The sequence below is a fragment of the Anabrus simplex genome, chromosome 3 (genome assembly GCF_040414725.1).
Source record: "Anabrus simplex isolate iqAnaSimp1 chromosome 3, ASM4041472v1, whole genome shotgun sequence".
Classification (NCBI taxonomy): domain Eukaryota; kingdom Metazoa; phylum Arthropoda; class Insecta; order Orthoptera; family Tettigoniidae; genus Anabrus; species Anabrus simplex.
The window spans coordinates 160792909-160808346 of NC_090267.1; the positions used below are offsets into that span (position 1 = coordinate 160792909).

General features: G+C 41.0%; 1 protein-coding gene across 1 annotated transcript in view; it reads right to left on the reverse strand.

The window, feature by feature from the left end:
* LOC136866711 (chymotrypsin-like elastase family member 2A) overlaps positions 1–10140 on the reverse strand; it is a 172864-nt gene extending 162724 nt beyond the window's left edge. The window contains exons 1-2 of the mRNA XM_068226817.1: positions 10034–10140; positions 2862–3000 (exon numbers count right to left, since the gene is read on the reverse strand). Of these exons, the coding sequence (XP_068082918.1) occupies positions 2862–3000; positions 10034–10140 (246 nt within the window). The remainder of the gene's footprint in view (positions 1–2861; positions 3001–10033) is intronic.
* Between the last annotated feature and the right edge of the window lie 5298 nt (positions 10141–15438).

The window sequence follows — 15438 nt, forward strand, 5'->3', positions numbered from 1 at the left end:
GGCACACTATACCAATAATAATAATAATAATAATAATAATAATAATAATAATAATAATAATAATAATAATAATAATAATAATAATAATAATAATAGTTTGTCGTCCTTCGAGTTGCAGTAAATTTCATTAGACATCGTGTGGTCGGAATAATGTTTCCCAAGAGTTCTTTAACGTACCCGAATAAAATGTCACGGAGTTGTAATTAAACATTCTCAAATGCCACCAATCTCAGCCAGGTGGAAACCCCCAGACTTGAGAATAGAAGTACAGCGGCAACACGACTGCACCACTGAATTATATATCGTCGTTGCGCCTGCGAAAACCGCTTTAGGATAATATGTTCGGAGAAATACTGACCTGTAGCACATATATTATGAAGAGAGAATACTTTGGCAATTGTCACACAGTATTGAACCTTAGATGACAGAAGTCCGCCTCTGTGGTGTAGTGGTTAGTGTCATTAGCTGCCAGTCCCGGAAGCCCGGGTTTGATTTCCGGCTCTACCACGAAATATGAAAAGTAGGTATGATTACTGGAACGGAGTCCACTCAGCTAAGGGCGGTCAACTGAGTAGACAGGGGTTCGATTCGCACCTCAGCCATTCTTGAAGTTGTTTTCCGTGGTTTCCCACTTCTCCTTCGGGCAAATTCCGGAATGGTACCTAACTTAAGGCCACGGCCGTTTCCTTCCCTCTTCCTTGTCCATCCCTTCCAATCTTCCCATCCCCCACAAGGCCCCTGTTCAGCATACTAGGTGAGGCCGTCTAAGTGAGTTACTGGTCCACCTCCAAGTTGTATCCCCGCACATAAGTCTCGCGCCCTTGATGCGGTAGAAGTGGGAACCCTCGCTCAGTAGGGAAGAAGTAACCCTGGACGGTGAACGGATTAAGAAAGAAAGATAGACGACAGAAACTTACCGACCAAAGTTCTAAGCTAAAATATTTCACACAGCGATTTTTTTCAGTTGCAACGGTGATATTATAAGTAACTTAGTTCCATGTGCGAATACTTTACAGTAGAGGAAAATATGTTTTCATTTGAATTTTAAATCCATCTTAATGACTAATTATCCCTAGCCACAGACCAGAGTACACCGCACTTCAACACAGGTTACCAGGCAGATTATCAACCAGGTCACCGGGCTTCGAACTACCACTACCAAACTTGAGAATCGCATATTTGGATTACTTTGATGTATAGCATAAAGGAGAGTCGCCTAGGTATGAAGTTCAAAGGATTTTACGTGGTGGGCGTTAGTTTATGAGAAATCTGTGTATCTGTATGTGTGTAAATTTTCCAGACTATCTCATTTACTTAATTTTTATGACTTTTTCCCAGTTATTCTGATGATGGCATTAAATACGGTTTTCACTCTGTTTTGCAGCTGATTGTCCTTAATGTCATCTTTTCCTGGAAGGATGTATTCACTACTGCGTGTGTCTATGGTGGTTGGTAGTGTGATGTGTGTCTGCTAAGCATACAAGTACCTAGTCTCCGAACTAGAGGAATTAAGCAGGTATGGGAAACATTTTCTACCCGACCGTGAATTGAATCTGGGACCCTCTAAACAGAAGGCTGTTACGCTGACCATTCAGCTAAGCAGTCAGGCTACCTAGTTCATATACGCCTGTTTACGTTAACCCTATGTAACGTGATGTATCCCGGTAAGCAAAATACTGGACCCACATGCTGCCGAATCAGCACCGCACACGAATCCCGACTAAAAAACTGATATCAGCTGTAGCAGTGGCGGCTCGTGCTGAATTATGTTGTAGGTTCTGCTCTGTGACGCCCAGTCCATTGCAGTAAATGTAATAGACACATCAAAATTCGTATTGCATAAGGGAAGTGCCAGCTGAGCTCATGTGCGCCCGTCCCCAAACTCAGTGGAAACGCTTTACACCATGTCCTATCAGTGTTAAGTTCTCGAAAATGTATACAGGTAGACGTTCAATATGTAAGACCCCGATTCCAAGGGACATCGACTATATAAATAACACTGACGTGTACAAAAAAAAAGTGGAAAAGTTACAAAAAAACTCTCTTCCACTTATCGAAAAATGTTGATCTAGTATCAACACACTCATACCTACATTAATCTTTGTGAGCCGGCTTTCTTAATGGAGGGGGAATATCATCTGATGGTACTAACGTTCCTGTTTTCATTTTCATGACTACCTAACTCGGATTAATTCACTACCATTACGGAGAAACATATTCATGACACTCGCTCATTCGCTTCGTACGAGAGAGGTCGTTTTCGGTCGTTGGATAGAATTATGCTTAAGTCCTGGCCATTTACACAAAACTACGTTGTTCGAAGACTTAACATAAACAGTAAATTGACTTTGTGTTACTTAATCACAACCATCCTCTTTTATCACGACCGGGCGAGTTGGTCGTGCGGTTATTGTCTCGCAGCTCTGAGCTTGCATCCGGGAGATAGTGGGTTCGAATCTTTCTGTCGGCAGCTCTGAAGATGGTTTTCCGTGGTTTCCCATTTTTACACTATGTAAATGCTGGGGCTGTAAATTAATTAAGGCCACGGCCGCTTCCTTCTCACTCCTAGGCCTTCCTATCCCATGGTCGCCATAAGACCTATCTGTGTAGGTGCGACGTAAAGCAAATAGCTTTTCTCACGCATTTATTCTGTATCTAAGCTAGCTGGGATTTATTTCTACTGACAAGAAGCATCAAAACAATACTGTAGTATCTGAGAATGTTGACATGTAAGAATTTTAAATATCAATATCCATGCAGTTTTAAAAGTTCTCTATTTACACTGTTGAGCACAGTGGAGGGAGCTTTTTGCGAAACAGCTGAGATTTCAACATGCTCGCTCGCTGTAGTGATTCTCTCACACATGCAGACGGTGGCGTTGTTGCTACCTCTTGTGAATTAATCTCTAACTCTATGATCTTAGCGACACACGTTCGAATTGGCCAGCCGTGCTGCAAGGCGTACAGTTCATACAGAACCTTATGGGCTTCTCCTAGCCACCTATCAGAAGAAATGTGTAATTAAGTGTGCTCTCATAATGTTGTATCCTTCACAGATCTAAACAGCGTTGCCAGATCACCAGTATTTGTATGTGTATCGATCTTTGGCCCTACATAAACACTCAATATGAAGGATAGGACCGCTAATCGTTGTATATTGTATCTTTCATTCTGGTGGTTATGCAGCTCTACAGATCGTATTATGGAGCCGCGCCTGAGCTGCAATATTTGTCACGTTTCCAGCACAAATACATAGTTATCTGAAGAAATGAATGATTGCAGAAGCGGCAAGTATTGTAACTGCAAGTTCCATTGTGTCTGGCATCGAGTGACTCCTCTTCTACTTCAGGATTTGTTTAGTGCGCACGAGTGTTTAGCCCACCAATATGTCAGCCCCTCCATCCATAGCAAGTTTAATATTTTCTGTGACACGGACGCCCAAGCATTGGTATCAACACCGTATTAAAAATCAATGTTTATTACTGAATCGCTGCGCAATCTAACTCTGTTTGTTTATATACCGGGAACCGGGACATATCCATTCTACTAAAGTAATTAATCTATCCTTAATGACATCGTCTCAAAGTATAGCAGAAATACTACTTCTCCCCTGCCTACAAGGGTCAGCACAGTATTACCCGCCAATTTCATTATGGACTACAATATAATAATCTAAAATATTTTGCAAGTTTCTTTGAAATAAATATATCTTATGACTGGGGTCTATTTGAAAATTACGGAACTTAGCGTGACGGAAGTGTAACCCTAGCAACCGTACAGGCTGTGATGTAAGGTATGGACGGTTGGCCAGACCATAGAGTAAGTAAAATATCCACTGGCGCTGTAATCGCGTGCGAAGTTGAGCGAGCGCGCTGTTTGGTAAAAGCTGGATTGTTTGGCACTGTCACCACTGTAAATGTAAACTCGTATCCTTATCCCGATGTGCAGCTCTTTTTAAGCACACCCCCACCCCCTTTGGAGGTGAGCTGCACGTACTATTTTAACTACATACCAGCCTTCCTGCCTTTCTTAAATTTCTGGCAGTACCGGGAATCGAGCCCGGGCCTCCGAGGATGGCAGCTAATAACACTAACCGTTACGCTACGGAGGAGGACACTGTCACCACTGGAGATTCCCGATAAACTGAAGTATTATACTTCTATTAAGGAAAACTGCCAGTCTCAAAAATTGCAACGGCATATCATTTCACATGCGTGTTACTTGAAATTTATTTTCGTATAAAGTAATATTTTGGTGACTCTTATTGTCATATGGATTGGCCTATTTGCGCTGACTTCGCAGTTTTTTTCCCTGTCGGCGTGAATGAGATTCTTTGGACCTTATCTCGAAGACTGAAATTAACGTTTTAGGAGATATAATTGATGACATTTTTCCTTCACTGAATGGGCATGCCTTTGGAAACGAAAGTCCAGAAAATTCAGTGAAAGAGTAGGCCCTATACGAATATAGGCATACGTATTCATCGTGTTGGCAGGTCATAACTTACATGCATGATCCCAATGTTAGAATCAGGCTAACAAAGACAGCTTTTTGTCTCGTAACCAATAGGTTCATTATAATCAGAAAGTAATGTTGATTTCTTAACATGTTTCTTACAGTACTGATTATATTGACGGGTATAATTGACTCCTCGTGGTGATGAATACTCAGTGTTTATAAATTAACCTGATAGATTTATTTTCCTTTCTTGTAATGCCATAATACCGAGCGACCGGCTGCAGGTTTTCGGTCGCACAGCTCTGAGCTTGCATTCGGCAGATAGTGGATTCGAGCCCCACTCTCAGCAGACCTAAATATGGTTTCTCATGCTTTCACATTTTTACACCAAGAATATGCTGGAGCTTTACCTTAATTAAAGTCACAGTCGCTTCCTTCTCACTCCTAGACCTTTCCTATCCCATCGTCGCCATAAAACGTATCTGTGTCGGTGCGAAGGAAAGTAAATTGTAAACAAACAGAAAATTATTTTCAAGATTTTCAATTCTCTTCAGTCATATAATTTACCACTCCCACTGTCCATTAAAGGAAGTCATCTTACAACACTTAAAAACAAAGCATTCATTTAAGAAAAAGCTAAATAAAAAACTCCATAATAGACTGAAACCACAACCGAGTGTGATTTTTCCACTTGTAATCACGTTTATAAAACAGCCATCATGATGATGATGATGATGATGATGATGATTATTATTATTATTATTATTAAAATTATTATTATTTTAGTTATTTCGTATGTATATTGTACCGGTTAAGACCTGTACATGAGTATTTTTTGAGTATAAATGACATTTAATTATCACGCGTAATGTTCTGAGCACGCCTGGTTTGTTTACCGTCAGCGGGGCAAGCAAGCGAGTGAAGGACAGCTGTGAGCTGTGACGTAGCTACAGGGGCTAGCTAGACCGCCCGCCCGTCACACCACGTGTTCCCAGCCTGGACTCGTATATTCTAGATTCCACGTCACATCTTCCCGAATGTTCGACGGGGAAAATTTTGTAACTCCCGTAATAATTATGATAGCGGCTTGAGCGATATGTCATCTTGTTTGGGATCACCTGAACGTCGCAATGCTCAAGTTTCAAGTAAATCCATCGAGGGATTCAGGAGATATTCAGTCAAGCCGTATTGTGACGTAGACGTCCCGGATCGAATAAAAGGAGGGCCCACTGTAGCCTGTTCACTCAGTTACAGCTGAGTAGTCAGCGTGGACACTCTCGCTGCTACTATCGTCGTGTAGTGACAGTCCCGACGAGGAACTCTGTAATTTTCTAAGTATTTATAAAGTGAACTTGTATTTTCTCCGAGTGTGGGAGAACGAATTCTTCCAAGTATTCTCAAGTGGACTTGCAATATTTCGAGTGTTAAAGAACATTTTCTAAGTCCTCATAATTGAACTTACAATATTTACGGGTGTTCAAGACTGGAATTTTTCCAATTATTCATGAAATGGACTTGTATTATTTACGTGTGCTAAATTCATAATTGGACTTGTATTATTTACGTGTGTTAAAGAACGAATTCTTCATAAATTGAACCTGCAATATTTGCAAGTGTTAAGAGACTCATTCCTCTAATAAACAGTGATTTACAAACTTTGATAGTGATGATCACTGAATGTGCTCAAAGTTCCCGTAAGCATAAATTTGTAATTTTGCCGGTACTGGTTCAAAGACTTATAAACTTTGCCGGTGATGAACTCTAACTTCATTCAACGTCTTTAAAACATAAATTTAGGATTTCACCTGTGTTTATTCAAAGACTTGGATACCTTGCCAGTGATAGACTATAAATTTATTCATGTGGATGGACTTGTGTTTTTCGTCCATGTTCACTCAAAGACTTGTACATTCGCCAGTGTTGATTCAAAGACTTATAAATTTCACCAGTGATAGACTATAAATTTATTCATGTGGATGGACCTGTGTTTTTCGTCCGTGTTCATTCAAAGACTTCTACCTTCGCCAGTGATGAACTTTAAATTTGGTCATAGTTTCATGAGAAGGGACTTGTGTTTTTTTTGCCAGTATTTATTCAGACATGAGGACTTTGCTAGTGGTGAACTTATTCATAATCCTCGTATACAGAGACATATCACTTTACGAGTGTTAAATTTTTAAAGTCTTGACGAATAATAACCAGTGACTTCGCTAATAGGTTAATCACCCAAGGTTTTTATGAACTCAGATTTATCAGTACTGCGAGTGACCTTGGAGACATCAACCCTCTCAGTCACATTGGACTGAGGTAGCAAATGATTATCTGCAACATCACCAGGATCATCGGGGTTCAACCTGGGCGTCGAAAGTTCGCTTCTGTACGGAGTCCCTGGAATCTTCTGGAACGTGTTCCAACCTGCTCGACTTGGTGAACTGGAGAATCCGAGCCATATTATAGGACTATGTGGAAGACAACTTATATCTACCTGGAGGTGATGTGCAATTTCATGTCTTATATGAATAAACTCATGTTCAGTCAAAGTCCAAGTTTTCTTGTAGATAGGACCCTACCTCCTGTACCGAGCCCTAGCTACTAGTCACACAGTTTTTGCCCTGAGAAGTATATACTTGCTTACTTTAAAATATAATCTGAGAGTCGGGCTCTTTTACCGGTACAATATATTGAACCATATCGTTTCATGTGATATAGATATTATTTAACGCGTCAGGAACGCTTTTACCGGGAATCAAAACTGGAAAGGCGAGAAAAGAAGCTTGGAGCTCGAAGGGGGAGAAGGCAAGCTAGACTTGGCGTGGCAAGATGTGTGAGAGAGCGGAGAAGGCAGGGAAAGGATAGAACGATTCGAATACTGTCTGGGGAATCAGAGATACCACACGTATAAGAAGAAACGCGGCATGAAGCAGGCCTGGCAAGGTATGAAAATATGACGATAATTACTCATGTGAACAAATTTCGGCAAAGTTAAAATCACAGGAAATTTTGAAGTAATTTACTGTGTGCTTCTAGCTGAACCGATGTAAAAAGTGTAATTACCTTTCTTAGGATGATTTGAGCGGGATGAGCGTGGGAACGAAGCTTTAATTTGCACAAAGGAGAAGTGTTTGTATCATAGGGATTCCTCGTGTGTGGTTTCTCTGTCAAGAACATATAAAGGAGAAATTAGAGGAGATGGGATTCATCGAAAGACAGACTATGAGGTAGGGTGCGTCGTGGGCTTTTAGCAATCACACAAATTCAGTGTTAGAATATATAGTGATGGTCAGTTTCTTCATCCGTAGCCTGGAGAAATAGCAATTACACGGTGCTACGAAGTAATATTTTAATAAACTTTGGTCAAGAAATCAGTGCACAGATGCATGCTAAAATTTTTAACAAATACTTTCTACTTTTGATTAGGAGCTCTACGGAACGAACTATAAGCCCGGATGGGAACATGTCATATGTTTTTTTCAATCCTAACCCACGATATGCTGAACTAGGAGTGACGGGAATGCGCAAACAGGCATCTTAATTGTGTGCGTAAAATTGCAGTTAATGGCGGCACGGGAATCTACAACAAGAGCTGATTAAGCACGAGAACTTCCTACAAACCAGCGCTCAAGCAGGCGACAGCGCAATGGACCATACTATGGAACCGAACCAAGGACCAGCAGCTCAAGGCAACGCTAGCGATATGTTGGGCCTAAGTCCATACCCAGTCCAGCATGGAGGAGCCGTGAGGTTGCAGTGTAACAGATAAGTTTGAACAGATGTTTTTTCTGGCATGAGAGAGGGACAGTTCAGATTCGCATATTTATCTTTGTAAATATACGTTCATTATGCCTTAATGGCGATCATTTTAATATGCTTAGGACTAATGCATGTTTCTCTGCGTTATTAGCTTTGAATCATTTGTGTGCGGTTACGAGGGTATTAGGATTAAATTTTGTTCTATTGTCATGTAGTGTTATTCTTATTGGGGATTAATTTATGGAAGCTTGTGGAGTTAGGATCATTGAAAATTAAAGGGCGGAGGTGTCCTGTAAGTATCGAATGGGGAGACTCTTACTCGAATGCAAGACTAAAGAATAGGAATTGCGTGTTATGTTAATGTGCATGAGCTTTACAGATATGCAGAAGAAGCTGAGGATATTACACCCCAACGTTGCACAAGAAATAATTCCTGCAAGCTAACACATGGCTATGCATGTGGCATGAACCCGGGTCCGTTGCACGGAGGAAAGAGATTTACTGAGTATATTCCGTACATTCTGGTTGGGCTGAAGCTAGATCAAGCACGTAGTTACGAGTCTGAGAAAAATTATTCCAGATCAAGGAGGTATGTTATTATGTGCTATTCAGAGTCCATAAGCGCCTGCAGTCTGTTCCCTAGCGCAGGGTTTAGAGTAGGCTCAGCTGAGTGCTGTCTGGCACTGTCAGACAGGAAGGGGGACCTATTACCTATCTCACGATAAGCAGGTGTGAAAGAGGCTTTACTGTGTAGATGCAGTATGTGTATCAGCAGACAGATGAATGTTATTGTTTGAAACAGCGAGGGAAAGATGGCTTTGCCATTCCCCCAGTATAGGTAGAGTAAATGAACGTCGCCGCAGAAGACGACCCAGAGATGTGATTAAATCACCAATCCCTCAAGACCAGTGTGTATTTTGTGTGTTTATTTCATACCCAGTGGAATATTTGTGATTTGTTTCTTGTTGTTGTTTGTTATGTCTCATTGTTCGTGTTGCAATTTTATTGTAAATTATTAAGGGGGAAAGTTCTTACGCATTTTAGGGATTGAGAGGATCAATCCTCATTTTTGATTATGAGATCGGGCTCATATTAGTTTCAGTGTCTTTCAGGGAGTATCAAAAAATCTTAAACTATGCTTTCTTGTGGATTATATGTCCCAAATTAATCGGGATTAATTTTAATCTTAGTTTTATTTTATATGCGAATATTTCTGTTCCTCATCTCATGTACCACGACGTTTAAGTACGTCGCAAATAGTCGAGTGTGTTCAAACTTATCTAAATATACAGTGTAGTGTTTATGTAACTGACACACGGATTCCAACATTAATGATTTTAGACTTATTTGCCACTTGATGGCAAATAACACTAATTGTAGTAGAAATTATATTGAGTTATCTAAGGGAATTTATTTTTTCTTATCCATTTTTTATGTTTAGTGCATTAAACTATTTCAAACAAATTTTATTTCACTTGAGTCCGCATTCACTCATTCATATGCAATTCTTGTCCTACTTACATCTTTAAGAGATCTTATTTAGTGGTTCTTGGAGACCAAATTACGGACATTCAGCGGACGATTCCGCTGAAGTAGCGAGGTCTAAAGAGGACAGGAAATATGGTAAATTGTGACATATTACGGGATGTCTCACTTTGTTGCTAGTGATTTATTTGTTTGCCGACCAGTAATACACAATATATATACTATACACACTTAAAACTATATACACTTAAAGCAGATAGAACAACAGTCGGACAAAGGATCAATGGATGGAAATATACTGTAACTTATGCTTTAATGTCCAGAGAATTTAGCCAGTTCACTGCCTCTTCTCTTGCTGCATGAAGTTCGTGGTATCCTCCCTGGAAGCTCCGAAGTGGACAACACTGGCCGTCTCCGTAGCGTAACGGTTAGCACTATTAGCTGCCATCCTCGGTGACCCGAGTTCGATCACCTGTACTGACAGAAATGTAAAAATGGCAAGAGGACTGGTATGTGGTTAAAATAGTATGCACCTCACCTCCATTGGGGGTGTGACTGAAAAGAGCTGCACCGCCTCAGGATGAGGGCACGAGTTTAGTCCGGCTCCATGGGTAAATGATTAGTATGCTGGCCTTTGGTCCAGGGGTTCGATTTCCGGCAGGGTCGCGGATTCGAACCTTAATTGGTTAATTGTGATTGTTCGGGGGCTGGGTGTGTGTGTTGCCTTAAGCATTAGAAATCATTCTATGTAGGGCAGACGGGCAGGTCACCTAAATGGCGTCAACTCGAAAGACATCTTCCATGGCCACACCCTATCACAACACGGTGGACTGTCTGAGCCGAGTTACCGCAGTCGCAATGAGGCCTGGAAATTTTTCCCCACTTGTGGAGCTGGAAGTTGTATCTTCCATACCGGTCCGCACTCTGTTCAACGAAGCCCAGACTCTTCTTGGTAAGTCGAACCCAGCAAGTTTTTCACAGGGGTTGGATATCAACCCTAGCTGGTCAGGGTTTGAAGCAGCCCACTCTTCCCTCCAGGCATTATTCATGTTATACTGCGATTCAACCAGCCTCTTTCCTAGTTGCCATGATGGATGTCGAGATTTTAATCTCCCATACTTCTGAGGGTTGCAGTCCTGAAGAATCGGGAAGAGTGTATTTGCAGTACATTTTAACCATTCCTTCTTCAGAGAAGTTAGCCTTCGAAGGTGAGGGGGGTGGATCTTAGTTAATGCTGGCAGCCATTTAAGTGGTGTGAATTTGAGTGTGTCAGACACTGTCCTCAAGGTATCATTTAGCTGGACATCAACTTTTCCTGTGTGTGCGCTGTTGATCCATACATGGCTACAATATTCTGCAACTAGGTATATTAGGGCAAGAGCTGTTGTTCGAAGGACATTAGCATTTGCTCCCCAACTAGTGCCACTGAGTTTGTGAAGGATGTTTTCAAGTGTTTTAACCTTTGCTGTTGTTCTGCGGAGGTGTCTTTATACGTCAAAGAGCGATCCAGCACAACACCCAAATATTTTGGATGAACACAGTATTTTAGCTGTTGGCCTCTGCATTGAACTTGTGGAATGTAATGGGCTGTAAAGTTGTCTAGATGAAAGGTACTGATCTCTGTTTTGTTTACATTTGGTTTCAATCGCCAGGTGTTGAAGTATCTATCCATTTTTAGGACATATTGTTTGAGAATGTCTTCAATGGCCTCAAAGTCTGAGGACTGTGCAGTTAGGGCTATGCAATCAGCATATATAAACGTTCGGCACACAGTAGATGGAAGATTTTCCAGGTAGAGATTGAAAAGGAGTGAAGCAAGAACAGAACCCTGTGGCAATCCACCATCTAATCTGTAGGATCTGCTTATGTCTCCATTGATATGTACTTGAATTAGGTGAATGCATAGCATGTTGTTGAGCAAGGAAGATAGGGTATTGCAAGGAATAATTTTCAGAAAATTCAATATCATCCCTTTTCACCAGACTCTACCATAGAATGATGAAAAGTCCACAAACACAGCAACCGTTTTAATTTTTTCTTGAAAGCCCTGCTCAACATGGTTTGTTAGTGCCAAAACCTGATTGCAACAGCTCCTGTTATGTCTGAATCCTGCCTGTTCAACTGGAATGTGGTGAAGTACTGTAGCAGAGATTCTGTTATAGATCAATCTCTCTAGTAGTTTGTAGCAGATAGTCAGTAGAGCAATAGGTCGATAATCTTCCGCATTAGAGCCACTTTTCACCGGGTTACAACAGCTACTACTTTAGTTCTTTTCTGCTGGAGTGTTGGAAGTTAATACTAGACGTCAATGTATGCCATTTTCCCTTCCTGGCAGAGTCTAAGCAATGCAGTCATTCATCAGCGACTCCGTTTGATTGCTGCGTTCGTATTCTTCATACAGACCATTGCACTTCTCGCTCCACCCTGGGATGTGTTCCTTTTTAAATCCTCGGAGAATGTGCTTGTTTGCTATGGAACATATGAGTCCAATAAAACGGTTATAGTTTCAAGAGCTGGTGGGATCCATTGGATGTTGTGTTCCAGCTCACTGGTGAAGGAATCCTATTTAGCCTTTGTAAAGTTCCATCTGGACACTGGATTTGATCTTATAATTGGAACATCAATACCGGCTTTCAGAAGAACTGGCCTGTGCTGACTTCGGGGGAAAGTGTCTAACACTTTTCTTCTGTAGGGGAGCGATCTCCCCTGTTGGTCTATGGAAACAAAACAGAGGTCTGGGTTATAGTCATGCTTCCATCTAGCAGAGTGAAAGGTACCTCTCTATTTGGCATAATACATCAAGAAAATATATTCAGCCTCTGCCCATTCTATTATACTATTGCCATCTGATTTGGTATCTTTATATCCCCAAATGGTGTGGCGACTATTAAAATCTCCTACAATGGCAGTAGAATGCTCCACATTCTGGAGGGCTTCATTAACCTAGGACTGGGAAGGTGGTTTATAGATGTTGATACCTTCTATGCCAGCAGTTCTACTTTTGATGGTGAATTTATTATTATCAGCCCTTGTCCTTAAATCTTCTACCTGCTCGATGTTGTTTTTAGCGTAAGTTGCTCTTCCAGCTCTCATGGAAAGTTGCTGGGACGAAACTGTATCCTGGCAAATTACATCTGAACAGGAGTTGATTTTGGTCTTCACAGTGAGTTTCTTGTAAGAGTACTACATCCACTTGGTTGTTATTAAGCACTCTTGCGAGTATGCCGCTCACTGCCTTGCTTATGCCTTCAACATTTACTTGTAGTATTGTCAGTGTATGTCCTAGGTCCTTTGTTGTTGTTTGGCTCTGAGAAGAACCGTTCGTACTCATGATCACGGTTGTAATGTATCCTCTATTTTCTGGGATATCCGCAAGAAAATTTCTTTTGGTCCAGCAGCCGATGTTGTTGCTTATTTCCCACCAGTCGGGAGTTACATGTAGGGCACTTTAAGATTATACGTACGGACGTAAAGCAACGATGACCCCCATAATAATAATAATAATAATAATAATAATAATAATAATAATAATAATAATAATAATAATAATAATAATAATGTTATTGGGTTTACGTCCCTCTAATTACTTGTATGGTTTTCGGAGACGGCGAGGTGCCGGAATGTTGTCCTACGGGAGTTCTTTTACTTGCTGGGAAATCTACCGACATGAGGCTGACATATTTGAGTTAGGATAGAACCTGCGAACTTGGTCTCAGAAAGCCGGCGATGACAATACTTTTTGTATATTTTGCCCTAAAATCTCGCCAATGCTTTTAAGGCTTAAAAACTCGCTCATTCGCTGCGTACGAAAGATAGATATTTTCGCTCGTTGGGCAGAATATGCCAATGTCCTGGCCATTTACAAAAACTATAGCGAAATGTGCGTACCCATAATCTAAAAGTATGTTGTTAGAAGATTTAATATGTACATTAAATTGGTTTAGTGTTACTTAACTTCAATTGAACATCGTCCTCTTTTATCACACATTTCTCCCGTATTTCCACTTTTTGGGCTTTCTTTCTACTGGACAGAAGCATCGCAAGTATACTGTAATCTCTGAGAATACATGTAAGAATTTTAAACCATATTAATATCCATACAATTTTATAAGTTCCCTATTTACACTGATGAGTACAGCGGAGTTGTTTTTTTTTGTTGTTTTTTTGTTTTTTGATAAACAGCTAATTGTAAGATGTCAACATGCTCCGCTCGCTACAGTGATCCTCTCGCAGACGGTGGCGCCGCTGCTACCTCTAGTGTATTATTTACTAACTCTACGGGCCAGACAGGGTTACATAGCAACCGTGCAGGCTATGTCTTATGGCTGGTGGTCGTCTGAAATTAACAGCCTTTGATGGATGACCATGACCGAGAAACATAGTTGGGTGTCTGCGGCTGGAAATAACCTGACTACCTACGAAGGCAAACGATTTTGGATTTAGAGTGGGTGAGCCGTTGTAGGACGGAAAGAGGCTGTTAGTAAAAGAAATGCTAATGAAACCCCTTTATCTAGTAGAGCGGCTACAAATACTCATCTGTTTATCCGTGTAAGGATCAGCCTAACATTACTGCTGACAGTAGCTCTAAAATAATTTGGCTTCAGATTCCGTGTCATGTCTGCTAGATTTTCATTTCACATAGTCATGCAGAGAGCAAAAATCATCCAGCTCGCAATAAGGTCCATAATGCAGAGAAGAGACTACGCCCGCATGTAACGCTTCATGTCGTAAATTGTTCATTGAGGACATGGTAAAGGGATCCGGAGGGGAAGTGAATATGGTGAGCAACATCGTTGTTGCACAAATTCGTACAAGTAATGTGGCACACACACGGCGAATACAACATGTTAAATTGCATAGGATTATTAAACATCATCTGCACTGGCACCCGTTCAAATGACACACGTTTTCCGTGATTTTCTGTAGTGTCCCATTTTCACACCAGACAAATGCTGAGGCTGTACCGTAATTAAGGTCACTGTCGCTTCCTTCCCACTCCAAGCCCTTTCCTATACGATAGTCGCCATAAGACCTATCCGTGTCAGTGTTACGTACAACAAAATAGTAAATATAAAATTGTAAGAAAAGATTCACGACTGAACGCCTGCAATTGGATGCTCATTCCCTTCGCGAGGCTTTCAGAAATTGGATCGCTAAACATGCGATACGTTGCGCCCATCTACTGAGTTAAAAGGGTGCGACGTTATTACTTCGTAAAAAGTACATATCTAATCTAGTGTTTCGCGTTGTTTTGGTTTACCAGATTACTCCTCGAAAATTGATCTATTTAACCAAGATGGACTTTTTTCATAAGAAATGTGATCGAAAAACACTACGTGAAAACATGGCTGACATTGTGGGTAAAATTCGTTAAGCAGCAACTATCATACTGGGAATGTTAGCAACAGCGCGAGAGGGTAGTGAGAAGACTAACATTAAGTGCAGAGCAGCGAGGAAGCTATTTTCAACATTTGTTGTCATGAAATGCGCAACAATACCCATACATATTATGATTATCCTTTCATTTTTAAGATGCGCTTGGCAAGTGTAGCAACCCGACATACTGCAGAGTATGTATCTGAAGCACACAGTATATCGTCTGAAGTGTTGTCAGTGGGCATATCGCCGCGATTGTGGATCATACATATCCATCGGTTACGCCACGAGAGAAGCACGTTTGATGTAATATTATTAGACCATGGATCTTGCCAAAGAAGCAGACGTGTGTAACATTCTGTGATACCGA